The sequence below is a fragment of the Pristiophorus japonicus genome, chromosome 12, assembly GCF_044704955.1.
Source record: "Pristiophorus japonicus isolate sPriJap1 chromosome 12, sPriJap1.hap1, whole genome shotgun sequence".
Classification (NCBI taxonomy): domain Eukaryota; kingdom Metazoa; phylum Chordata; class Chondrichthyes; family Pristiophoridae; genus Pristiophorus; species Pristiophorus japonicus.
In genome coordinates, this window is record NC_091988.1 from 167,306,373 (window position 1) to 167,333,061 (window position 26,689).

Sequence of the window (26,689 nt, forward strand, 5' to 3'; positions counted from 1 at the left end):
GAAAGCAAATGGCATGTTGGCCTTCATAGCGAGGGGATTGGAGTACAGGGGCAGGGAGGTGTTGCTACAGTTGTACAGGGCATTGGTGAGGCCACACCTGGAGTATCGTGTACAGTTTTGGTCTCCTAACTTGAGGAAGGACATTCTTGCTATTGAGGGAGTGCAGCGAAGATTCACCAGACTGATTCCCGGGATGGTGGGACTAACCTATCAAGAAAGACTGGATCAACTGGGCTTGTATTCACTGGAGTTCAGAAGAATGAGAGAGGACCTCATAGAAACGTTTAAAATTCTGACGGGTTTAGACAGGTTAGATGCAGGAAGAATGTTCCCAATGTTGGGGAAGTCCAGAACCAGCGGTCACAGTCTAAGGATAAGGGGTAAGCCATTTAGGACCGAGATGAGGAGAAACTTCTTCACCCAGAGAGTGGTGAACCTGTGGAATTCTCCACCACAGAAAGTTGTTGAGGCCAATTCACTAAATATATTCAAAAGGGAGTTAGATGAAGTTCTTACTACTCGGGGGATCAAGGGGTATGGCGAGAAAGCAGGAAGGGGGTACTGAAGTTGCATGTTCAACCATGAGCTCATTGAATGGCGGTGCAGGCTAGAAGGGCTGAATGGCCTACTCCTGCACCTATTTTCTATGTTTCTATGTTTCTATGAATTCCAGAGTTTGGGGTAGGCAACTGAAGACACAGCCACCAATGGAAATTGAGGTTGGAGCAGAGATCTCAGACAGTTGTAGGAAGTTAGGAGATAGAAATGGGCGAGGTCTTGAAGGGATAAAATTTAAATTGGTAGCTTCAAATTTAGCTGATTATTGCCAATATAGTCTCCAAATCGGTACTTTTACTTCAGCCATTTTATTCTGGGGTTATGCCATGCAAAGTTGCTCTGCTATACATGAGGCAATGTTATGGTTTAAAGACATCCCTCTGCAAGCCAGAAGAGGCAAGTTCAGATGAATAAACAGCAATGGCATGCATGTAAAGAAGATGCTCTCCAAGTTTAGAAGACAACTTGCAGGTGAAATGCTGTGTCTCTCTCTTCCTCTGCCCAATGGTGAAGTTGTATAAAAGCTGCCAATTAAAAGTGAAGCAACAAAGGCAATTCAAAGGTTTAATTTTCCTTGAAGAATGATCATCATCATCATAGTAATTCGACATGGCTGCAGCAGAGATGCTTTAGATCAAGCCACACCCAAATTAAATTGGTCTGCCTTAGCTTCGATAGCCGAAACACTTAATCATGTAGATAGAGTACATGCTGCACTAGAACATGTACAACTTTGAGGTAAAGGTACTGAACAGCACATCGTCATTTCACAGACTATTTTACCCAGTTGCAGACAATTTTAACAAGAAAAGGAATTCTAGCAATTAATTAGGCATTCAATTCCTTCATTTAAAATCGATTCTTCAAGGATATTACTTCTCAGTTTCAATGGGGTCAAGTTTCGGGCCGCGCCTAGAACAGCGCAGCCCCGACCTGGATGCCCATTTCTCGCGCCTAAAAATGCGACAGAAAAATACCTCTTAATTCTCCGGCTCCTTGCTGGTCCCTGGGAGCTCGGCGCGGCGCGGCGCGCAGACAGCAGCGGGGGGTGGAGCCACAGAGTCGCGCTGATTCTGCAAGTGGGGGGGGGGGCTAAGTTAAATGAGGCAACGTCGTGCCAGCAGCCCTGTGCGTGTGCGTTGGAGTGCGCGCGCATGCGCAGTAGCCCAGAAACATTGGCACTCGGCCATTTTTAAAGGGACTTAAAGTGTTGATTTGTCTCGTGGACTCCTGGAAAGGCTTGGGATTGAATTTTGGTGATTTTTTTTTTGTATCTGAAGGAGTGCTTTTAGCAGCACTGTTAAATAAATCACTTGCTGAAATCAGTGAGTGCTGCTTTTCACTGCTAAACTTCCAGAACAGATATTGCATTGGTGCATGCAAAATAAGGAATGTGTGTTTTGAAAAATAACAGTGTCAATTCAATACAGCAATGGAACAACGTCCACTGAGAACAAAGAATTTCTTGCATGAGGAAGTGGAAATATTAGTCAACATCATTGAGCAGAGATGGCAGGAGCTCGATACCAGCAACAGAGGTCACATAAAAGTGCCACCGAAAGAAATGAAGAAACGCTGGAACCAAGTTGCAGAAGATTACTGCGCAGTGGTGCATACCATGAGATCTGGAAGCCAGTGTACAAAGAAATGGCGCAACTTTGGTCAAGTAGTTAGTGTAAGTAATATTTTCCATTTTTAATGTAATCATAATTGTAATGTGACTATCTGTATGTCCCACCCTGCAGAAAGACACACTCTGTAAAAAGTTATATTTTACTCTTTGCAGAAGAAATTGGCCCACAACAAAAGGGAAGCAACTCGAACAGGACGAGGTACGCCCAATCTGCATCCACTGACAGCCTTGGAACAGAGGGTAGCTGCTATGATGAGTCGTACATGGAGAAAAGCAATCAGTACAGCACAAGCTGGGCCCGCATGCGAGGAAGAGGGTAAGTCCTGAAAATGCATTGTGGTCCTGCAAATCAACCTACTGCCTGGCCTGCTATGTGTGAGAGTACTCATGTCATCCATCCTGCCCCCTCCCTTGCTGTTAAACATTTGACTGTTCTGATGTATTTTGCAGATGATGATGCTGCTGCTGCTGCCAACCCTGAGGATCCTGAAGATACAGAACAAGAACCAGTACAACCAGGTGCGGATGATCCAGACTGGATGATGGCGGCGACGACTGAATGTCGACAGGGGAGAGCTTCCAAATTAATGTTTATGAGCCCCCATTAAGGGGCATCAGAGTTTCAACCCCTTGCATAGGTTCTGGTTCCACCTTCCATGGGTTTGATTCTGTGTTGCGGGTCCCAGTGGTGCTGGTGATATAATGGAGCAGTTTACACCCATTCACCCACTATGTTTCTATCCCAGTCCACGGCTCGCACTCGAGTGCTGTCATCTGGAACACCAAGCGCCCCACCGTCCCAGCCCGTGCCTCTCTCTCTCGTACTGCCGTCTGGAACACAAAGCGTCCCTCCATCCCAGCCCGCGCCTCCCAGTGTAGTGGTGCCACGAGGCAGACCCAGGCAGAGGACAAGGAGATTGGAGACACACTCTCCTGAGATGCAGCGTGCAACAGATGCAGCTCAGGTTGTGGCATTGGGTATGGAGACCAATGAGCTTACCCGATCACTCATCGGTAGCATCAGTGCAGTGGGTGAAGAGATGACAGTCCTGATGGGAGAAATAGCAGTAATGACACGGGAGCTTAGGGAGGGAATGCAATTAACGGCACAGGCCGTCAGGGAGGTAGCTGCTGCAATAAGGGCACACAGCCCCGCCAATCAAATGACACCCCCATGAAGAAGTGAACATTCACGGAGATGTGAATGAGAGATGGTTGCAGCCTTTCTTTGCTGCTTTTGTTCTTGTTCTTGATGTAGCTCTAGTAACATTTTTCAAATTGAAATTGTTTTGTAAGTTTTGTAACTTTGCAACTTATAAGTGATCTTAGGGTTTTTAAGTGCTCATAGTGTAACTGCTCTCACATTTTGTATCTTATTTAATTTTGCATTTAAAAAGTGATCTTGAAGTTTAAAAGTGATCTTCAAGATCATATTATAAAGTAAAGTTTGAGACAAATATTTTATTACAGTGACGTTAACTTTTCAATAAAATATTTTTTGATTAAAACTGAATCATCTTCCATTAACACAACACAACGTAGGAATAACTGCAAAGAATAAACATGTCCATGTGCAACAGTGGTCGCAGAGCCCTCAGGCATCAGTAATGAAGTGTTCACGGATGAGCTGCTGGCACTGGGCCCGAGTAATCGTTAAAGGAGCACGATGGACGGCCCTCCTCCGACCTCATGCTCCGGCATCAGGCACTTGCATGCTTTCCTAATCGTCATCATCATCTATATCCTGCTCTTCTGTAATACTATCATGCACTGGACCCTCACATGGGTCTTCTGGTTCCACTACCAGCTCCTGCTGCCTCATGATGGCTAAGTTATGGAGCATGCAGCACACAACAGTGAAGTGACCGACAATCTGAGGAGAGTATTGCAAGTGGCCTCCGGAATGGTCCAGGCATTGGAAATGCTGTTTCAATATGCCAATGGTCCTCTCAATGATGCTGCGTGTCGCAATGTTGTATTGACGGTCAGATTCTGTCCGTGTCACACGTGGGCGTCATGAGCCAGGTGGTCAGGCCGTATGCTTTGTCTCCCAGTGGCCAGCTCTGCCCTTCTGGCTGCTGCTCAAACATGTCAGATATAAAGCTGTCGCGTAGGATGAACGCATCATGGGTGCTACCAGGGTATCTAGCATCGACTCAGATGATGCGCTGCTTGTCGTCACACACGAGGTGCATATTGATGGAGTGGAAACTTTTTCTATTCATTTACTGCTCGGAATCCTCCACAGGTGCTCGCAAGGCTATGTGAGTACAATCAATGCAGCCCTGTATCTTTGGGAAGCCGGCAATCCTGAAGAAGCCCACAGCCCTCTCATGGATCGCTTGTGCGGTCATTGGGAAATTGATGAAGCCATTCCTCCACGCATACAGTGCAGCCATGACCTGGTAAACGCAGGCACGTATTGCACGTTGAGAGATGGCGCACACTTCTCCAGTTGTAGCCTGAAACGATCCTGAGGCATAGAAGGCAAGTGCAGCTGATACCTTCACTTCAACAGACAAGGCAGTTGGCGTTCTGCTTCTGGGCTGAAAATCTGCTCTCAGCATATCAGACCTCAGCGACAACTTCTCTGCGGAAACGCAGCCTTTTGATACAATCAGCCTCGCTCATGTCCAGGTATGAGCGCCTGGCTCGATATTGCCAACGTGGGTAAGGTCTCCTGCCCATCAGCCTACGGTGTGGTGAGCTCGAATCAATTCTCTCCTATGCAGTGAATTGCTGGCGAATCATTGCATAATCCGTGGTGTTGACAATGCAGCACCCATTCTGCAAATTTAACTTTTAACCTGGCTATCTGGCTGCCTCTCCCTGTCCCTGGCCAAATGGCCTCAGTCTCCCTCGCAGCTGGAAGGCTGCTTGCTGTTTTTCTTCGGCTGCCGTCAGCCACTGCCGCCGCCCCTGTCTCCTCCATGGAAAGGCGGCCTGCCTGAAACACCGCAGCTCGAAGGTTGCTGCTACTTCTCAAAGATAGGAATATTCAATATTTTGTCTTTGCTTTGTTTATAATTTTTTATTCAGGATGGCTCTTAATTTGTATAAGTAAGACTGTTGAATGCTTGTAGAATTTAATTATTTCCCTTCTCCTCCCCTCCTCCGCCCCCCCCCCCTCCCCTCCGCCTGATTTGTAACGTACGCCTGATTTGTAAAGTGTAGGCAAGGTTTTTGTGAGCATACAAAAATCTGCACTTACTCCATTCTAAGTTAGTTTGGAGTAAGTTTTCACTGCCTAAACTTTCAAAACAGGCGTAAGTGACCGGACACGCCTCCTTTTGAAAAAAAAATCTGTTCCAAAATGAAACTGTTCTAACTGACTAGAACTGGAGCAAACTAAATGCCGAGAATTGCAATTTCTAAGATACTTCATTCTAAACCAGTTGCTCCAAAAAAGTAGGAGCAACTCAGGCCGAAACTTGACCCCTTTGATTCTATTATTTCCTCATGAGTCTTCGTACCCAGGTCTAATTTCATCAATTCACTTCCTTCCATTAGCACTCAATTTTAATGCCAAGCTATCTTTTTTTTTGTTTTGTAAAAGCAGCTCCATTAATAATTCATCTCAATCACCTATTAACAACTTGCGGTCCTTATCCCTTCTCCCCATTGCTGCAGTAATCCAAAATCGAAGCCAAGCAGGTCTGTAGTATTCCAGAACATTGTTCAGTCAGCCAGGGCTATAGTTAGAACGTAGCGATCTGTTACTGGGAACAGAGATTCTTCCCATTTAGCTCTAGATTACTCATCAAGCCAATACCCCAAATTGTAGGCAGGTTCCAGCTGGACAACAGTGCCCTGTTCCATTAAGTTGTGTGGTTTTGCTGGTTAAACTCCAACAGTCTCCTTGTGCATACTTGGCGATCCCTAAGCACAGGCTAGCAAGAGTCAAGTTCGCTGGGTTCAAATGGAGTGTGTCCCTCCAGGGAGAGTGTGTGCCCTCCACATCAGAGAAACAGCAACTCCACTTATGTAGATCTGTCAGTAGCTTAGCATGGAGACTTTCTAGGATTATAATGGTTTTTGACAAATACCTGGGATCCAAAACAAATCTATCTGCATTTTCTCACCATTCCCTTTGCTCTTTTCATAGCCCATCACAGCCATGAGATATCTGGGTATAGCATCACAACTCCTCTGTTGCCCTCGTTTCAAGACCAGAGAAGAAATTGGTCCAAAAGTCAATCATTTAGAACAAAACTAAGAGAATGGTAGAAATTGTTTAATTGGTAAAGACTTCTTCTGCAACCATTGTGGTTTTCTCAATAAATTTCAAGCCAGCTTGAAATCGATCCCTAAAAAGCAACCATTCAACTTCAACTCTGCCATTTACCAGGGTGGACACAATTGGTAAATGTTCATGGAATCATAGAATGTTAAAGCACGAAACAGGCCACTGATCTCTCCGATCCTGTGCCAGTGTTTTACTCCTCAGCCAACTAGATAAATTCCATCTTCTTGCTCACTTTCTAGACAATCTAATATTCTTCACAAATTTAAAAAAAAAATTGTCTGAACTATTTAATAGTAGATTGAGGCTGAGATTCTATATTCTAATCCCTTTTTTGTGAGTACCTTTTAAAATTCCCTTATAATTTTTTAACTTTTCACCTTGCTGTAACTTTTTGTATTCTTGAAAATCTCCATCAGGTCACTCTACCTGAAATATTTTCTGTAAAAAACATTAGTGCCCTATAGAATCTAACACAATGTGTTGGATAATTGTTTTATTTTAAAATGTCAATTAGAAAACGTTGATTTGTTTTTAATGAAAGTGGTTGCTATTCCAATTAGTGAACATTAAACTACTTCTTTCCCAATTAAATTGTAAACTGAATGTTTAAAATTAAGCTGAGAGCAACACATGAACCAATACCATCAAGAATAGTTTAATTCATCAGTCTTCCTATCGCTGCTTGTGGTATATTGCTGTGCACAAAATGGCTGCCACTTTTCCCTGTGAGCACTTTGAAAGATGTGAGGAAACACTAATTAGCTGCAAGTGCAATTCTTCAACGTTATTCAGTAGCTGAAGTTAATGTTATTAGATGGTTATTGAAGTCAATGGAAAGTACAATCGGGCGGGGTGTAAAATGGCAGGCCAGTTGATGCAGTCAAATACCCACAAGGTGGGTTTGGTTAAAGTTACCCCACATCACGCAACACTTTTGGATGTGTGACCCTTCCTTGTATGCATGTGTCCATATGTGCATTGGGAGGGAGAGAGAGCAATTGTTAAATGAATTTCCCATGTTTACATTGTACAAGACATTGTACTATGTGGAGATACTCACAAATAGCACTGTGAACGGCTCTGCGCTATGAGGAAATAGTCGCTAGATATAAACTGCACAAGATATTGCACTAGGTGAGACTGGTCAAGAAAAATTTTACACTTTTTAATGAAAAGCACAGTTTGTATGCATTTTATAACAACTCGAGTGAATCTGACAACTGGAGTGAATGAAATTCCCCTTTAAGTGAAGCTGTGTTCACTCAGATTGCCAGCAAATTTATCCAGTTCATTTGAGTTGGATCATTTCAAGGCACATCATTGACAGCAGCCTCAGACCTCAATGAAAAGCGCAGCCTTCCTTTGCAATGCACTTTAAAAGTTTGCATGGATGTACTCACCATGATGAATGATGCCATTCTCGAGCAATGCTTGACCCAGATTCACTCCTTCCTCGGCTTTACTGATCTCTCCTATTTCCATCAGCCAGGAAACAAACTCACTGGAAACACAATATTCAACAAGAACTTCATACAGCTAGCACAAAGGCAAGTAATTATCTCCAGTATTTGAATGGTACAAATACAATTTGCACACATACAGTTTACATGCAATACAAAACTTCATGCTGAATGTTCATATATGATCTGATTAAAATCTGCACAAGAAGCCTCAAGGTATTAAATGAATTACATGGCTGTTTATAAATGAGGACTTTACTGAAAAACGCTAAAGTCTATAAATTTTAATTGGATAATTATTTTTTTTTTTTTTTTAAATCGAGCTTTTATCATAAATTAGTTTTTTAAAAAGTTAATGTCTTCAGTCAACAGGCAAGCTACTATAGCTTTAAAAAAAATTTAAGCTGCATGCTCATTTCTGAGACCTAGTTTTCATCTGAAGTACATAAACCCAAGAATTCCTTTGGCACAATGCATAAGCTCTGACAAGTGCCTAATTCTTAAACAGATGAGGCTTCTTTTATGTTGAATTTGGCCCACAGCCAGTCAGTAGCATTTTCAAAAGCCAAAAACAAATTTCAGTTTTTCACTCAAACATTACCTTTTGACACACAGCAACTAGCAACGCATGTTGACTGCAAGTACATCCAAATTATGTGCAAAAAAGGATAAACATTTCAAAATTTTGACTGTCATATTTAATGGTTAATGAAATATCCTTTCAGCATTTCCATCAGGTTACTCAGTTGCACCAATTGGTATGAACCAATCTGAGGCATTTAACCATAGACAATAACGAACAAGTCTATACCATCAGCAGTTGTTATACATAGGATATCACTGATGCCATGAGGTCATAGACAGACAGGTGAATATCTAAACCAGATGACATTTTCATTATTGGAGGGTTTTTTTTTTTTAAGTAGTGCATTTGAAGGGAACAGTAGAGCTTGTATTCTCTCATAGATGATATAGTTGAAAGCCTACACTTACATTTTCATCTCCCTATTTCTTCAAGAGACCCAATTAGATTCATAATGCAGGGGCAACATCTATTTAAATCTTTTAATTTATATTCGCATCATTGGTCAGTTCAGTCTTTGTACAAATGTTCTCGTGCAAAATTCAAAGATAAATTATTTCACAAATGTTATGCAACACTTTACAATTAGCAGCAGGAAAAAAAACAGAAATTATCTGAGGACCCATTTAAGGTTCTTGTAACATACAAATGAAATCATTGTTGATGTAGTTCCAAATGTGTTTTCCGCTCGTGCAGTAGAAAACTGTAACTCGCTATCTACAGTGATTATACACTAGGGATCTTTCATACTCTCAATTCAATGTCATTGGCAAGATAATTCTCAATGCAACATGTACTTTATGGAGCAGATACAGAAAACAAATTACCACATTCAGCAGAACGCATACAATCCAATTACAGCAGGTTTAATTTACTATGCAATGCAGTTACCATAGCATAAGTTTCCTGATGATTTATAATTGAATGTAGTATGACCTGGATTAATATACATCTAACTAACACAAGCTGTGTGTGCAGTAACATTCTTTTTAAAAAGTGTTTATAAAACATTTAGTTGTGTTCTCTGCAATTTTTATGTTAGTGTGATGGAAAATATGTGGCTTTGCTACACCACGCAATCTCCACTAAGCGTGCAGCAAGACAAAAATGATTAATTGCTGTTGCTTGAATAATAGATAGTAATGTCTTTGCAATTAGGGCCCATCAAATTATATCTGATTTGGCAAACCAAAATGAAGTCTTCAGGAAATCAAGTGTATAGTCTTTCAAGTTGCATGAATAGGACATGAAAATGAATGTTGCCTTACTTGCCAAAAAAGCACTTCGGGACAATAGAGAGCTTTCTCCTCCTGTCCTTTATAAGATTTCCCTTCTTGCTCATCATCATGTGATAGAGCTTCTCTCCCTTCTCAGAGATCATGACATATGCATCACGCTCCATGCCCAACTTCAGACCTAGAAATCAAAGGTTAGAGAACATCACACGACCAATTCATAGACCAAGCTTGGCAGTGAATGATTTCACGCCATGAGTTGCTTAAAAATGGAAAACAAATTAAGTGTTCAACTCTACATTCGAATACCATTGAATATAAATTAGCATTTTGTTTAAATTACAGCTTTTGGGTGCTTTTTTTTTTGTAATCAAGGCATGTCAACACAGAACAGAACATTCATTCTCACTAAGCAATCATGGGCTAGGTACAAGCACAAGTTAAATGTAGGGTAAAGTTCCCTTCACAGTTTGAACAATGTGCCAATACCAACCTCCAAACAACAAACTGCACTATACTCATGCCAATTATACTTCAAAAGGTCCTATTGCAGTCCCAAGCTTCTGGCTTATAAAACAAGCTCAGACAGTTCTGCCGCATCATTTAGCATTCCAAGGCATACAATGCAAAGGCTTCCTCTGACTCTAAATGATATCCAGGATCAAACAGATGGATTTATGGCAGAAAAATAGAAGGGCAGCTTGAAAGAGAAGAGTCAATCTCAAGTCAGAATTCGTCAGCTGGACCTGGATTTAGCACTGAACTTAAATGCCCAAAATATCAAGGTGGCAGAAACAAAGCTAACTGCCTGTGCAGATCCTATCATCATGCGAAAAGTACATACCCATCAATATTGCTCATGAAATCTAAGGAAAGTGAGATTTTGGACAACAGCTGAAAGGCTTTACCTTCAGGCCAAGTATGAACATACACTCAACCAGGGCTCAGTGCCTGCTACGGTTACAATGCAAGTTGCTAGTTCCACACCTTCAACAGCTGCAGCCATCTTTCGCTTATGCACGCTGTGATCAGGAAGATGGTGGCAATGTGCTTATACAATTGGTGACGAGCTGCGCTACTCGTCAGGGTGCTTATGTGATACTGGTGATTCCTGCTCTCCACCTAGCGCAACCTCAAACTCACATCTTCCAATTGTCTGATGATTAACTCGTGACTACCCTTGGCTAGGGTAGGGGGCAGGGGGCGCAGTGGTAACAGAAAGGGAGGCCTCATGAGGATTCAGATGACTCCCAGAATACATGCCGAGCCATACCAATTTGAAACCAAGTCAGCCTCCTGTGGCAGACTCCAATCATATCCAAGCTGGGGAGCTTCACAGTTCTGCTCATTCTCGAGCCGACCTGCCTCATGAATGAAACCCAGAAGGACAGACCCCTCTCTGTATGCTGGGTTGCATCTCACTGAACTAGCTGGTATCCCAACAACTTACATTTATATAGCACCTTTTAATGTAGTAGAACAGCCCACAGTGCTTCACAGAAGCCTAATTAGACAGAAAATATTAATCGAGCCAAAGGAGGAGACATTAGGCCAAGTAACGAAAAGCTTGGTCAGAGAGGTAGGTCTTAAAGGAGAGAGAGGTGGAAGAGGCAAAGAGGTTTCGGGAGTGAAGTCCAGAGCGAACATATAGGGTGATCCTAACTGTACATGAAGCAGCAAGGCTGAGCAATGCCATGCCTGATGGGTTACATAATTTAGCTGGTTAAATGCAGCAGTACATGAACACTAAGGGGGTAAACCAAGCATGAATTCTGCCATCCTGCATACAAGCTCTGGATTTAGGTCAATGGGGTTTACCCCTAGAGGGAAAGGTGAGTACTCCCCATTAGGCAAACCGAGTACGCTCAAGGTGCACTGTAACCACGATGTACAGCGATGCTGGAATTCAGAGGTTACAGTATTTGATCAGTACAATAAATGGAGATACCGCAAGTACCAGTATTTGAGCAGTGTGTTTGGGAGTAATGAGCTCAATAATCAACTAAAAATGATTTTTTTTTGTGTGGAAGCAAATCTTCCTCGATTCCAAGGGACTGCCTATGATGAAAATGTGATCATCAATTTGGGGAGGAAAGCTAATGTACAAAATGCAACAAATCAGCGGAATCCAATTTCAGCCAGCACTCTGCTGTGTTAAATTTCTTAATGTTACAAAAACTATCCCGTCTAAATATATAACCCCTGCAGTAGGACTCTCCCTCTTCAATTGGGCTCCACTGTAGAACTAAAAGTCTGCATTCATTTCCTGGAAATGTATGGAGCTCAGTGGTGCTAGCAATAGACACAAGTTTGCACTTTGGACACACTATCAGTCACTTTCAATGAAGCTAGAATTCATTACAGCAGATGTTTATTTCGGAACCAAAATTCTTGAAAAGTTTCATTCATTTCTTGTCTCAAAACATGGTCATGTGGAGAGGATACAGAATGCAACAATTTTTATTGTTTTTTTAAGTAACAGGAAGTCGATTACTGCCCTCCAACAACTAAGTAAATTAGAGTCTCTGGTATGTATAGTTAGACCTTGGTGTGCAATTTTTGTATATCCCAGGTTCCTGTCATTTTCCCTTTACTGACACACAGCCACTGCACTTTACCTGGGACCTGGCTTTCAATTTCAGTGCTACAAAGTCAGCTGCAGGCTGAGGTATGTGAAACATGCAAGTAGGCACACTATAGATTTGTGGTACAGAAAGTCCCATTTCATTCATTAAAAATTCTCATTCTGTGCAGATGGGTTTCTAATCAGGGAAAGAAAACTAAGTCTACAAAAATAAAAATAAACATTTTAATCCTTGTTCACACTGTCCTCCTCCATGCCCCTTACACCTTAACCTAACTTGTTCAGATGTCCTCTTTCAACAAATTAGCAGGAATGGCTCATCCAGAGGTTTCCTCAAACCTTGCATATTACAGTACAATTAACCAGAGATGGATATTTTGGGGTGAGACAACAGCTTAGACAGCTTTCTCTCGTTCCAAGACTTCTACACTGGTGTATGACACTCAGCCTCATAACCTGAGCAAGAGAAGATCAAATATGCTCAGAAAGGTGCAACACTGAAAGACTAGGATTCAACCTTAGGCCACTGACAAGATCTCCAACTATTAGATCTGTCAGACAGTAGATCTGTCTGCCATAGCCTCTGCTCATGAGTTAACTCCTGTCAAAAGGTCATCGACCTGACTGTTTCTCTCTGCACAGATGCTGCCCGACCTGCTGAATATTCACAGCATTTTCAGTTTTTAATTCTGTAATGATGCCTGGATCACAAGTACTAATTTGCAAAGTGAATTCCATTTCCAAATGTCATAGCTCTGGTCAAACTCCGACATGACATAGCAGACCACATGCACTCCAATTAAACATGTGACTAAAAAGTAGGTGCTAAGTAACTGTTTGGTGCAAAATTTACAAACTTCTTAAAACAAAAATAAATTATGGCCAAGCAACTATTTAGACGACGCATGTGTGGTGATTGCCACAGCTATCACTCTGCTGATCAAGTTCTTTGCTTTTTGTTAAAGTTCTGAGAGGACTCTGAAGGTAAATTACAACCAATACTTCGAACTTCAGCTTTTTGTTTTAAACAAGTACATAAGGGACACCATCTGATTTGCCAAACACATCAATCAAACCTTGAAATGAACCATCACAATTGATGGAGGAGGAGCAATACATAAAGTATTTAAAATTAATGAGGCAATCTCGTTGCATGCAACGCAATCAGAAAAAAAACAATGATTGACTGTATCCCTTCATCTGTCTCACGTCAACCCTGCACAACGGAGTCTCTGCTTGAATCACAAAGTATACATCAAATGTAAAGAATAGTCAGTCATTTATCTTTCTCTGATAACTTGGGAAAAATCAATGATTATCGATTGTCGAGAGGAGAGCACAAGTAACATAAAAGTTAAGGTTTCCAGAAATCTGAGATTGGGCAAAGAAGGAACACAAGATGAATCGCAGTGAAGCAAAGATTTTTGCATGAGGAATACTGCATGCATTCAATAGACAGAATTCAGGAACATGGAGTAAATCTAAGCCAGAAAACTCTAACCAGAGTTCTCACAGAATGCAAGAAGTTTCAGTGGAGGCAAAGAAGTTCGAGGATACTGAAACTGAAGCAGAGATAATTTCATTTGGAGAGAAATTCATCGAGAGAAATTGCCCAAGTCTGCAGAGTGAATCCACACAGGAAAATGGCATGGGGGCGAAAAAAGGAAAAATCACAGTGAGCCAGCACTATGCCTCAGTGGGGCGAGTGCCACACATACAAATGGTTGAAACTGGTCCAAGAAAATAAAGCATGGCTGAATCCGGAGCACAACTTAACTGCGAGTTTGTGTTTCTGCAACCCCCGGACAGCTCAGATTACCCTCCGTACACCAGCCAGATCTAGTTCCCTTTCCCTCCAATTCAGCCCACACTTCTCAACAATAATCTGGGTCCTGAAACAAAGAGTCCATCATCAATCGGTCTAACCCAGATATCTGACCACTACTAACCCTCTCTATCCCAAGTGGAGTTCAAAATCTCATATCTTAACCGTCAAGATAGCTTAATTCTGCAACAGTGCTCACCTCTGCCCCTCGGAGCGGGTGAAGGACATTCTAAAAAGGGAGGGAGAACAGCCAGTTGTCGTGGTGCACATTGGTACCAACGACATAGGTTTAAAAAAAAAAGGGATGAGGTCCTACGAAACGAATTTAAGGAGCTAGGAGCTAAATTAAAAAGTAGGACCTCAAAAGTAGTAATCTCGGGATTGCTACCAGTGCCACGTGCTAGTCAGAGTAGGAATCGCAGGATAGCGCAGAAGAATACGTGGCTTGAGCAGTGGTGCAGCAGGGAGGGATTCAAATTCCTGGGGCATTGGAACCGGTTCTGGGGGAGGTGGGACCAGTACAAACCGGATGGAACCAATGTCCCAGGGGGAGTGTTTCCTAGTGCTGTTGGGGAGGAGTTAAACTAATATGGCAGGGGGATGGGAACCAATGCAGGGAGACAGAGGGAAACAAAAAGGAGACAAAAGCAAAAGACAGAAAGGAGATGAGAAAAAGTGGAGGGCAGAGAAACCCAAGGCAAAGAACAAAAAGGGCCACTGTACAGCAAAATTCTAAAAGGACAAAGGGTGTTAAAAAAACAAGCCTGAAGGCTTTGTGTCTTAATGCAAGGAGTATCCGCAATAAGGTGGATGAATTAACTGTGCAAATAGATGTTAACAAATATGATGTGATTGGGATTACAGAGACGTGGCTCCAGGATGATCAGTGCTGGGAACTCAACATCCAGGGGTATTCAACATTCAGGAAGGATAGAATAAAAGGAAAAGGAGGTGGGGTAGCATTGTTGGTTAAGGAGGAGATTAATGCAATAGTTAGGAAAGACATTAGCTTGGATGATGTGGAATCTATATGGGTAGAGCTGCAGAACACCAAAGGGCAAAAAACGTTAGTGGGAGTTGTGTACAGACCTCCAAACAGTAGTAGTGATGTTGGGGAGGGCATCAAACTGGAAATTAGGGGTGCATGCAATAAAGGTGCAGCAGTTATAATGGGTGACTTTAATATGCACATAGATTGGGCTAGCCAAACTGGAAGCAATACAGTGGAGGAGGATTTCCTGGAGTGCATAAGGGATGGTTTTCTAGACCAATATGTCGAGGAACCAACTAGGGGGGAGGCCATCTTAGACTGGGTGTTGTGTAATGAGAGAGGATTAATTAGCAATCTCGTTGTGCGAGGCCCCTTGGGGAAGAGTGACCATAATATGGTGGAATTCTGCATTAGGATGGAGAATGAAACAGTTAATTCAGAGATCATGGTCCAGAACTTAAAGAAGGCTAACTTTGAAGATATGAGGCGTGAATTGGCTAGGATAGATTGGCGAATGATACTTAAGGGGTTGACTGTGGATGGGCAATGGCAGACATTTAGAGACCGCATGGATGAACTACAACAATTATACATTCCTGTCTGGTGTAAAAATAAAAAAGGGAAGGTGGCTCAACCGTGGCTATCAAGGGAAATCAGGGATAGTATTAAAGCCAAGGAAGTGGCATACAAATTGGCCAGAAATAGCAGCGAATCCGGGGACTGGGAGAAATTTAGAACTCAGCAGAGGAGGACAAAGAGTTTGATTAGCGCAGGGAAAATGGAGTACGAGAAGAAGCTTGCAGGGAACATTAAGACGGATTGCAAAAGTTTCTATAGATATGTAAAGAGAAAAAGGTTAGTAAAGACAAACGTAGGTCCCCTGCAGTCAGAATCAGGGGAAGTCATAACGGGGAACAACGAAATGGCGAACCAATTGAACAAGTACTTTGGTTCGGTATTCACTAAGGAGGACACAAACAACATTCCGGATATAAAAGGGGTCAGAGGGTCTAGTAAGGAGGAGGAACTGAGGGAAATCTTTATTAGTCGGGAAATTGTGTTGGGGAAATTGATGGGATTGAAGGCCGATAAATCCCCAGGACCTGATGGACTGCATCCCAGAGTACTTAAAGAGGGGGCCTTGGAAATAGCGGATGCATTGACAGTCATTTTCCAACATTCCATTGATTCTGGATCAGTTCCTATCGAGTGGAGGGTAGCCAATGTAACCGCACTTTTTTAAAAAAGGAGGGAGAGAAAACAGGGAATTATAGACCGGTCAGCCTGACATCGGTAGTGGGTAAAATGATGGAATCAATTATTAAGGATGTCATAGCAGCGCATTAGGAAAGAGGTGACATGATAGGTCCAAGTCAGCATGGATTTGTGAAAGGGAAATCATGCTTGACAAATCTTCTGGAATTTTTTCAGGATGTTTCCAGTAGAGTGGACAAGGGAGAACCAGTTGATGTGGTGTATTTGGACTTTCAGAAGGCTTTCGACAAGGTCCCACACAAGAGATTAATGTGCAAAGTTAAAGCACATGGGATTGGGGGTAGTGTGCTGACATGGATTGAGAACTGGTTGTCAGACAGGAAGCAAAGAGTAGGAGTAAATGGGGACTTTTCAGAATGGCAGGCAGTGACTAGTGGGGTACCGCAAGGTTCTGTGCGGGGGCCCCAGCTGTTTACACTGTACATTAATGATTTAGACAAGGGGATTAAATGTAGTATCTCCAAATTTGCAGATGACACTAAGTTGGGTGGCAGTGAGAGCTGCGAGGAGGATGCTATGAGGCTGCAGAGCAAATTGGATAGGTTAGGTGAGTGGGCAAATGCATGGCAGATGAAGTATAATGTGGATAAATGTGAGGTTATCCACTTTGGTGGTAAAAACAGAGAGACAGACTATTATCTGAATGGTGACAGATTAGGAAAAGGGGAGGTGCAACGAGACCTGGGTGTCATGGCACATCAGTCATTGAAGGTTGGCATGCAGGTACAGCAGGCGGTTAAGAAAGCAAATGGCATGTTGGCCTTCATAGCGAGGGGATTTGAGTACAGGGGCAGGGAGGTGTTGCTACAGTTGTACAGGGCATTGGTGAAGCCACACCTGGAGTATTGTGTACAGTTTTGGTCTCCTAACCTGAGGAAGGACATTCTTGCTATTGAGGGAGTGCAGCGAAGGTTCACCAGACTGATTCCCGGGATGGCGGGACTGACCTATCAAGAAAGACTGGATCACCTGGGCTTGTATTCACTGAAGTTCAGAAGAATGAGAGGGGACCTCATCGAAACGTTTAAAATTCTGATGGGTTTCGACAGGTTAGATGCAGGAAGAATGTTCCCAATGTTGGGGAAGTCCAGAACCAGGGGTCACAGTCTAAGGATAAGGGGTAAGCCATTTAGGACCGAGATGAGGAGAAACTTCTTCACCCAGAGAGTGGTGAACCTGTGGAATTCTCTACCACAGAAAGTTGTTGAGGCCAATTCACTAAATATATTCAAAAAGGAGTTAGATGAAGTCCATACTACTAGAGGGATCAAGGGGTATGGCGTGAAAGCAGGAAGGGGGTACTGAAGTTGCATGTTCAGCCATGAACTCATTGAATGGCGGTGCAGGCTAGAAGGGCCGAATGGCCTACTCCTGCACCTATTTTCTATGTTTCTATGTTTCTATGTCACCATTCTATCTCAAACTCATGAAGCTTTTGCTGACCTTCAGACTTTTTCCAAAGACAAACTCCCAAGCTTTATCCTATACCAACTCTGCCACCTGCATCATACCCTACACTAGATCACGGGCATTTTGCATCGATCCTGGTCAACTTCCATTGGCTTTCTTCCGCCTAACTGGAGTCCAAAATCTTCATCCTGGCTTACAACTCGCTGTATGCCCACATCCTATACGAGCTCTGCAAATTTGTTCAGCCTTGCATTGAAACCGGTTCCCTTCAGACCTCTGATTTTGACCCTATAGCGGTTGTGAAACCTTCAGTCGTAAAAGCCTACGCTTTACAACACCTTCCCATAATCTTTGCCTTTCTACTGCTCCCATGGTTTTAAAAAGCCTTCCCAAAGTCAATCTTCACAACACTGCTTTTGGTCAATGTCTCGTACCACCAATCAGTATTCACATTATCCTACATGTAGCGCCTTGGGACTTTCAATGCATTAAAAGATGCTATATAAATGCAAGTTGGCACATATTCAGGAACACTGTGTGTGAACTTGTCCTCTGAATACAGCAGAAACTTAAGTCATTGCAGAGCTTATTCCAGATAAACCTTCAACACATACATAGTCATTTTCTTTAGTACATTCACAACTAGAGTGACACAGCTGCATTTTAAACAGTTACAGATGCACAAATAGAACAAAGCAATGAAATAAATTCAATTCAAAATCAGCCAAGTTTAATACTTTGCTCAGACAGAAAGCTGCCTTAAGTTCAAAACTATAGGGAGAGACTTTCGGCTTAGATTGCTACCGCACATATATGGGCAATATTTCCGGTGATAGTGGTTGTCCAATCTTTAAGAACTGCCGGAATATCACCCATTTTTTTTTTTAAAAACGCGAGTTTCGCCTTTTTCATTTGGGCGTAGCGGTAGCGATCTGAAGTGGGCGGTCGCGATCTATTCAGTCGTACAAGGCCTAAATCCCTAACAACAGCCGTTCTGCACATGCGCAATATTTTTTCTCGGTACATATCTTTTCCCATGATTTGGGAGGTCAGGGGTCACCTGCGCAGAAGATAAAGGGAGGGAGAGAGCGCGCAAAACACTAGCTTTGCAGCCAGACCAAGCGGAGGTAGATTTTGAGAGGCTTTAAAGTTTAAAAATAATTATTAGACATCCCGAATATAAATTGTGGACATTGAGGAACTTGTTATGAGTGATAGGGTGAGGTGGCTGAGGTTGGAGGGAGAAAAAGGGCCAAGAGATTTTTGGATGAGGCCACGAGGTGGAGCCAATTGACCCGGGGTGGGCCAGAGTGTGTACCAACGCATATGGGCAGAGATCGCCGAGGTGGTGTCATTGGCGACGCACGATTATCATGAGCAGAGCTAGTGCCGCAAGCACTGGAACGACCTGGTTGCTTATGCTAGAGCAAGTACTAACTTTAATCATGCACTGACTCATTACTTAAAATATAAATCTGCCATATAACGTTAATGGGACATTGATGAAAAGCATTGGCGATGACTAATTGTGGATTATAATTTTGGTGTGTTCCGTAATAGTACCTGAGCAATTAGCTTATCTTCTTTGCAGAAGATATCTGCAAATTGCACTGAGTATCAGCGCATGGAAGGAGGGCCAGCAGAGCTGCTATTGCTCATCATCCAGGAGGAGCGGGCCGCAACCCTCATTGGGATCCATAATTGCTCGGCCACGCATGGTGGTACAGATCCAGTTGTGGCGCTACATGTATAACCCCCGGTAATTGAATATATTATACTGAAATGGCATTAAATTATATGAATAATGTAATGTAATTAATGCTGGCATCATGAAATATTATAATGCCATGCAGTTTCCGTACTTTCTGTTCATGTTAATTAAATGTAATGTCTGTTGGTGATATCTAATGCAGTAGTGTTACTCCTCCTACATATGCCTGCGCAGCGTAATCACTCTCATGTCACCCTGGCCCTCCCCTCCTATTCTACTAACCTCTTATATTATGTTTTCTAGTTGCCCAGGTGCCCCCTGGAGCGTCGCTCCTTTTAGTTCAAGTGGTGCTCACCACCGGAGACGAGACCACAAAGATGCAGGAGGATCGGATGGGTAACCTTCAACCATGCTGCTCAACACAAAATGTGTAGGAGAGGGATTCGGGGACTCAGGGGTCCAATCTACCTGTGGTCACCTCTTCCTCAACCGAGGAAGTTGCGGGGCTAAGGGCACACCGAGTGGTAATGAGAAAGGATTAATTAGCAATCTCGTTGTGCGAGGCCCCTTGGGGAAGAGTGACCATAATATGGTGGAATTCTGCATTAGGATGGAGAATGAAACAGTTAATTCAGAGACCATGGTCCAGAACTTAAAGAAGGCTAACTTTGAAGGTATGAGGCGTGAATTGGCTGAGATGGATTGGCGAATGATACTTAAGGGGTTGACTGTGGATGGGCAATGGCAGACATTTAGAGACCGCATGGATGAACTACAACAATTGTACATTCCTGTCTGGCATAGAAATAAAAAAGGGAAGGTGGCTCAACCGTGGCTATCAAGGGAAATCAGGGATAGTATTAAAGCTAAGGAAGTGGCATACAAATTGGCCAGAAATAGCAGCGAACCTGGGGACTGGGAGAAATTTAGAACTCAGCAGAGGAGGACAAAGGGTTTGATTAGGGCAGGGAAAATGGAGTATGAGAAGAAGCTTGCAGGGAACATTAAGACGGATTGCAAAAGTTTCTATAGATATGTAAAGAGAAAAAGGTTAGTAAAGACAAACGTAGGTCCCCTGCAGTCAGAATCAGGGGAAGTCATAACGGGGAACAAAGAAATGGCGGACCAATTCAACAAGTACTTTGGTTCGGTATTCACGAAGGAGGACACGAACAACCTTCCGGTTATAAAAGGGGTCGGGGGGTCTAGTAAGGAGGAGGAACTGAGGGAAATCCTTATTAGCCGGGAAATTGTGTTGGGGAAATTGATGGGATTGAAGGCCGATAAATCCCCAGGGCCTGATGGACTGCATCCCAGAGTACTTAAGGAGGTGGCCTTGGAAATAGTGGATGCGTTGACAGTCATTTTCCAACATTCCATTGACTCTGGATCAGTTCCTATGGAGTGGAGGGTAGCCAATGTAACCCCACTTTTTAAAAAAGGAGGGAGAGAGAAAACAGGGAATTATAGACCGGTCAGCCTGACATCGGTAGTGGGTAAAATGATGGAATCAATTATTAAGGATGTCATAGCAGTGCATTTGGAAAGAGGTGACATGATAGGTCCAAGTCAGCATGGATTTGTGAAAGGGAAATCATGCTTGACAAATCTTCTGGAATTTTTTGAGGATGTTTCCAGTAGAGTGGATAAGGGAGAACCAGTTGATGTGGTATATTTGGACTTTCAGAAGGCGTTCGACAAGGTCCCACACAAGAGATTGATGTGCAAAGTTAGAGCACATGGGATTGGGGGTAGTGTACTGACATGGATTGAGAACTGGTTGGCAGACAGGAAGCAAAGAGTAGGAGTAAATGGGTACTTTTCAGAATGGCAGGCAGTGACTAGTGGGGTACCGCAAGGTTCTGTGCTGGGGCCCCAGCTGTTTACACTGTACATTAATGATTTAGATGAGGGGATTAAATGTAGTATCTCCAAATTTGCAGATGACACTAAGTTGGGTGGCAGTGTGAGCTGCGAGGAGGATGCTGTGAGGCTGCAGAGCGACTTGGATAGGTTAGGTGAGTGGGCAAATGCATGGCAGATGAAGTATAATGTGGATAAATGTGAGGTTATCCACTTTGGTGGTAAAAACAGAGAGACAGACTATTATCTGAATGGTGACAGATTAGGAAAAGGGGAGGTGCAAAGAGACCTGGGTGTCATGGTACATCAGTCATTGAAGGTTGGCATGCAGGTGCAGCAGGCGGTTAAGAAAGCAAATGGCATGTTGGCCTTCATAGCAAGGGGATTTGAGTACAGGGGCAGGGAGGTGTTGCTACAGTTGTACAGGGCATTGGTGAGGCCACACCTGGAGTATTGTGTACAGTTTTGGTCTCCTAACCTGAGGAAGGACATTCTTGCTATTGAGGGAGTGCAGCGAAGGTTCACCAGACTGATTCCCGGGATGGCGGGACTGACCTATCAAGAAAGACTGGATCAACTGGGCTTGTATTCACTGGAGTTCAGAAGAATGAGAGGGGACCTCATAGAAACATATAAAATTCTGACGGGGTTAGACAGGTTAGATGCAGTAAGAATGTTCCCAATGTTGGGGAAGTCCAGAACCAGGGGTCACAGTCTAAGGATAAGGGGTAAGCCATTTAGGACCGAGATGCGGAGGAACTTCTTCACCCAGAGAGTGGTGAACCTGTGGAATTCTCTACCACAGAAAGTTGTTGAGGCCAATTCACTAAATATATTCAAAAAGGAGTTAGATGAGGTCCTTACTGCTAGGGGGATCAAGGGGTATGGCGAGAAAGCAGGAATGGGGTACTGAAGTTGAATGTTCAGCCATGAACTCATTGAATGGCGGTGCAGGCTAGAAGGGCCGAATGGCCTACTCCTGCACCTATTTTCTATGTTTCTATGTTACTCCAAATCAGAGTTAATCGCCAGGCTGATTGTCCTCCCAGAGGTGCTCGTCCTCCTCCTCCTCCGGCTACCCTCTCTCCTGAAGTGGACCGGCAGTCCCATCTGGCAATTCCTGTCCCCTCCTGATGGCTAAATTATACAACATGCAGTGCACCACAATAAACTCAGCGACCTGCTCAGGGTGATATTGTCGGCTGCCTCCAGAATGCACTGCTTCAGCACTCCAATTGTCTTTGACGATATTGCGTGTGGCTTTATGACTCTGATTGTAGTGATGCTCAGCATCTGTCTGGAGCTTACGGAGGGAGGTGGGGCGGGGGGCGGGGGGGGGGGGGGGGAAGGTCAAGAGTCAGGTAGCGAGGCCATATCCTTTATCACCAAGCATCCAGCATTGACCTTGTGGCTGACTGTTAAAAAGGTCGGAGACAGTGCTCTCATGCAAGATGTGCACATCATGAATGCCCCCTGGCAAATTACAGCCATGATTATTTGCTTGTGGTCGACAACAAGTTGCACGTTCAGGGAATGGAATCCCTTTTGCTTACGGTAAATCTCTGACTCTTCTAAAAGATGCTCGCATGGAGATGGGCGTACAGTCTATTGCACCATGGACCTTGGGGAAGTTTGCTATTCTCTAAAAATCCAAAGCCCTCAGTCTGTGCCTCCCTGGTCATAGGGAAGTTTATAAAGTCCATCCTGCATGCGTAAAGGGCTTCAGTCACCTGGCGAATGCAGCAATATGTGGCTTGCTGCGGGATGCAGCAAATGTCACCAGCTGAGGCCTGAAAGGAGCCCAATACATAGAAGGAAAGTGCCGCAGTAACCTTGACCTCAATGGGCAGTGCGGTCCTGATGGTGTTGATAGGCTGCAGGTCTCCATCAATGAGCTGGCATGTCTCACTGATGACCTCTTTTCGGAATCGCAGCCTTCTAACGCACACTTTATCGGACAGGTTCAGGTATGAACGCTGCTCCCTGTAAATGTGTTGCGTGTAAGGTCTCCTCCTCCTCAGCAGTCTGCCACCTCTTTGGGCACATAATGCTCTTCGATGAGCCTTCTCACATCTCTATTCTGCAGCAATACTGGCTGAGAAATTACAGGCTCCATTACTTTCAATGCCCTAATCTGTCTTCAAAATTCTTAAAATTGTCCTTAACCAAACATAATATAAACTCAAAATTAACCACAATGTGCTCAGATGATTGTAAAGATTTCAAAAACACACTTAAAAATCACTCACAAATTACTTCAATGCTCTCAACTTTAAGCAGCCTTTTCTTCAACTTCATCCGATTTACAACATGATGTCCATACCGCCGGGTTGTCAGGTGAGTGCAACTTTTTCTGAGCATCTTTTTGGATGGGCAGTAATTTAGGCGGTATATGGGCTGAATGCCGAAAGTAGCGCTCGGCAATAATTTGAGCGGTATTTGGGTGGTAGTTTCCATTATAAACACTCTTTTGGGCAGTACACGATGACGTCAGATTTTTGAGGAAAAAAATGCGCGGGCAGTCTGGCTCATCACCAGCAGTAATTGAATGCTGAAATGTATCATTGGCGATAAATGGGCGGTAGTTTCCATTTATATACAAATATGGGCGGTAAAGAGCATCTCGGTAGTAATATGGGCGCTAATGGGCGGATAGATGCCAAAAGTCTAGCCCATATGGGAGGTACTGCTGACTAATCCATGGACTACAATTTATTCACACACGAATGCAGCACTTTACCCACTCTCTGCTTCCAAGATAACTTCAGTAACTGTACTTTGCAGAACAAGCTATTCTGAAACTATTTAGTATGTGAAAATAGCTACAAAGCTACCTTTGGTTCTTCAATCTCCCCAACCCCCTTAATCCTTCAATTAACAGCCCTAAAACAGAAAATCTGTTCATATAATAATTAATTAGTTGTCAAATAATATAGTTTCCCAGTGCAAAATGGCCCATTACTTCAAACAATTCAACTTATTTTGTTGGATAATATTTCCCACTTGAGACCATTTTAAGTTGGAAGGCCAATTTTTGATGATCTCAAAATACATATGGTTTAGGTCCCATTAAGAATTTAATTGATTAATTTTGTCAATTTGTGCAATAGTCTTCAGAATTTCCAACTGCTTAAGAAAATGTGTGATTTGAAAATACTGGGGGAAAAAAAATCATTTTCCAGAATAAATGCATCCACATCTCCATGTGTTTCCAATCGTTGTTACAGTCCATTAGGCTCCACCTGATTGGTGGTTCTTCTCCAGGAGGGTTCTAAAATTATTCCTATAAATCCAATGTAAAGTCATACTGTGTGCTTGAAAACTAAAATGCAAAGCAAATTCTAAGTGAGATTATATAGGTTCTGACAAGACTTCCCTGGTGTAGTATATATATTGTTAAATGTAGAGCTGCTTTTTCAAAGTCTGTTGCCAGAATGCCTTGGAAGTGGTACTCATATTGAGAGCCACTTTAGTTTAACATTCAGTAACTGTACTTTGCAGAACGAGCTATTCTGAAACTATTTAGTATGTGAAAAGCCTCTGCAGTAGCTACAAAGCTACCTTTGGTTCTTCAATCTCCCCAACCCCTTTTATCCTTCAATTAACAGCCCTAAAACAGATGATCTGTTCATGTATCTCATTGTCTACACAACAGTGACCATACTTGAACAATAATTAATTAGTTGTCAAATAATTTTGGATATACTTCTGGATATGAAATGCACTGTATAAGTAGAAGTTCTTTCTTTAACTTGACCAAAAGAGAGAATTTCAACCAGATAAAAGAGGAATCATAAATAAATTGCTGAGAAAACTGGAAATATTCCCACAAACAAGCAAAAGCTACAGTTCCTCTGACGAGTAGAGAAACTCATTAAAAGGATACTTAAAAAAAACAAATCTAGGTCACTAACACCAAAGAGAATGAGACAGATTCAAGAGTATAAAAAGTATAGAGGGGATGCAAAAAAATTAGGAAAGCTGAGCGTATATGATAGAAGACAGATAGGTAACAACAGATTTTTAGAAGCACAAAATAGTAACGATGGACCATTATGATGAAGTCTGCCTGTGGACGTTGAGAGAACAGCTGAGACACTAAATTGAACACAATGTTTCACCAGAGTGCAGTAGTGGGAATAAAAGAAGATCGTAGAAAAATTGTGACACGGAAGGAAGCCACTCGGCCCATCATGTCCGCTCTGGCCAACAAAGAACTATCCCACCTTCCAGCACTAGATCCGTAGCCCTGTAGGTCATGGCTCTTAAGTGTATATCCAAGTACTTTTTAAAAATGAGATGAGGGTTTCTGCCTCTACCTTTCAGGCAGTGAGTTCCACCACCCTCTGGGTAATTTTTTCCTCTCATCTCCCCATTAAACCTTTTACCCAACCACTTTAAATCTATGGCCTCTGGTTATTGACCCCTCTGTTAATGGAAATAGGTCCTTCCTATCACTATCTAGGCTCTTCGTAAGTTTATATACCTCAATTAAATCTCCCCTCAGCCTCCTCTGTTCCAAAGAAAACAACCCCAGCCTATCCAATCTTTCCTCATGGCTGCAATTTTCCAGTCCTGGCAACATCCTCATAAATCTCCTCTGTACCCTGCCCAGTGCAATCACATCCTTCCTGTAATGTGGTGACCAGAACTGCACACAGTACTCAAGCCATGGCCTAACTAGTGTTTTTTACAGTTCTAGCACAAAAGAGGTGCAGCAATTAAGATAGATGAGAAAATGTGTAGTTATATAGCACATCTCACGACCACAGAACGCCCCAAAGCACAACAGCCAATTAAATATTTTTGAAGCATAGTCACTGTTTCAAAGTCAGGAAACACAGCGGCTAATTTGCACAAATGGGGCTAGACTTTCCAAACAACCCGCCAGCACTCGATTGCCGCAAAGATTCCCAAAATTATGGCTGGCGAAAAATTCCCCCCAAAAAAGAAAAAACTCACATTGCACCCCGATTCTCAGCTAAAAAAATTGAATCTTCGGCCGATTGGGCGGTTCTTAAACAAAATGGGTGTTAATTAATAAATTTAATAAAAATTTACACCGAGGCTGTAGGTCGGGCCTAGGAGGAGAAAAACACAATTATTTTTTCAAGAAACAAAAAATAAAAACAAACAACATTCTCAGGACTCTTTTCACTTAAATTACTGCAAGAGAATTTTAAAATAATTAGTAAAAAACAAATTACTTAGCTTTTTCTTGCAGGGCTACTAACCTACCGCCTAGCTCCGCTGATACTGGTGGACGTTTTTTTTTTCCAAACTTACCTACGAGCCACCGCTGAGCCATGGCGATC

At 42.8% G+C, this 26,689-nt stretch overlaps 1 protein-coding gene across 2 annotated transcripts in view; it reads right to left on the bottom strand.

Annotated features, from left to right (window-relative positions):
• The window catches only part of prex1 (phosphatidylinositol-3,4,5-trisphosphate-dependent Rac exchange factor 1), a 230,090-nt gene that overhangs the window by 99,441 nt on the left and 103,960 nt on the right, over positions 1-26,689 (bottom strand). For both annotated transcript variants that reach the window (XM_070896114.1, XM_070896113.1), the window contains exons 10-11: positions 9,749-9,896; positions 7,838-7,938 (exon numbers count right to left, since the gene is read on the bottom strand). In XM_070896114.1, the coding sequence (XP_070752215.1) occupies positions 7,838-7,938; positions 9,749-9,896 (249 nt within the window). The remainder of the gene's footprint in view (positions 1-7,837; positions 7,939-9,748; positions 9,897-26,689) is intronic.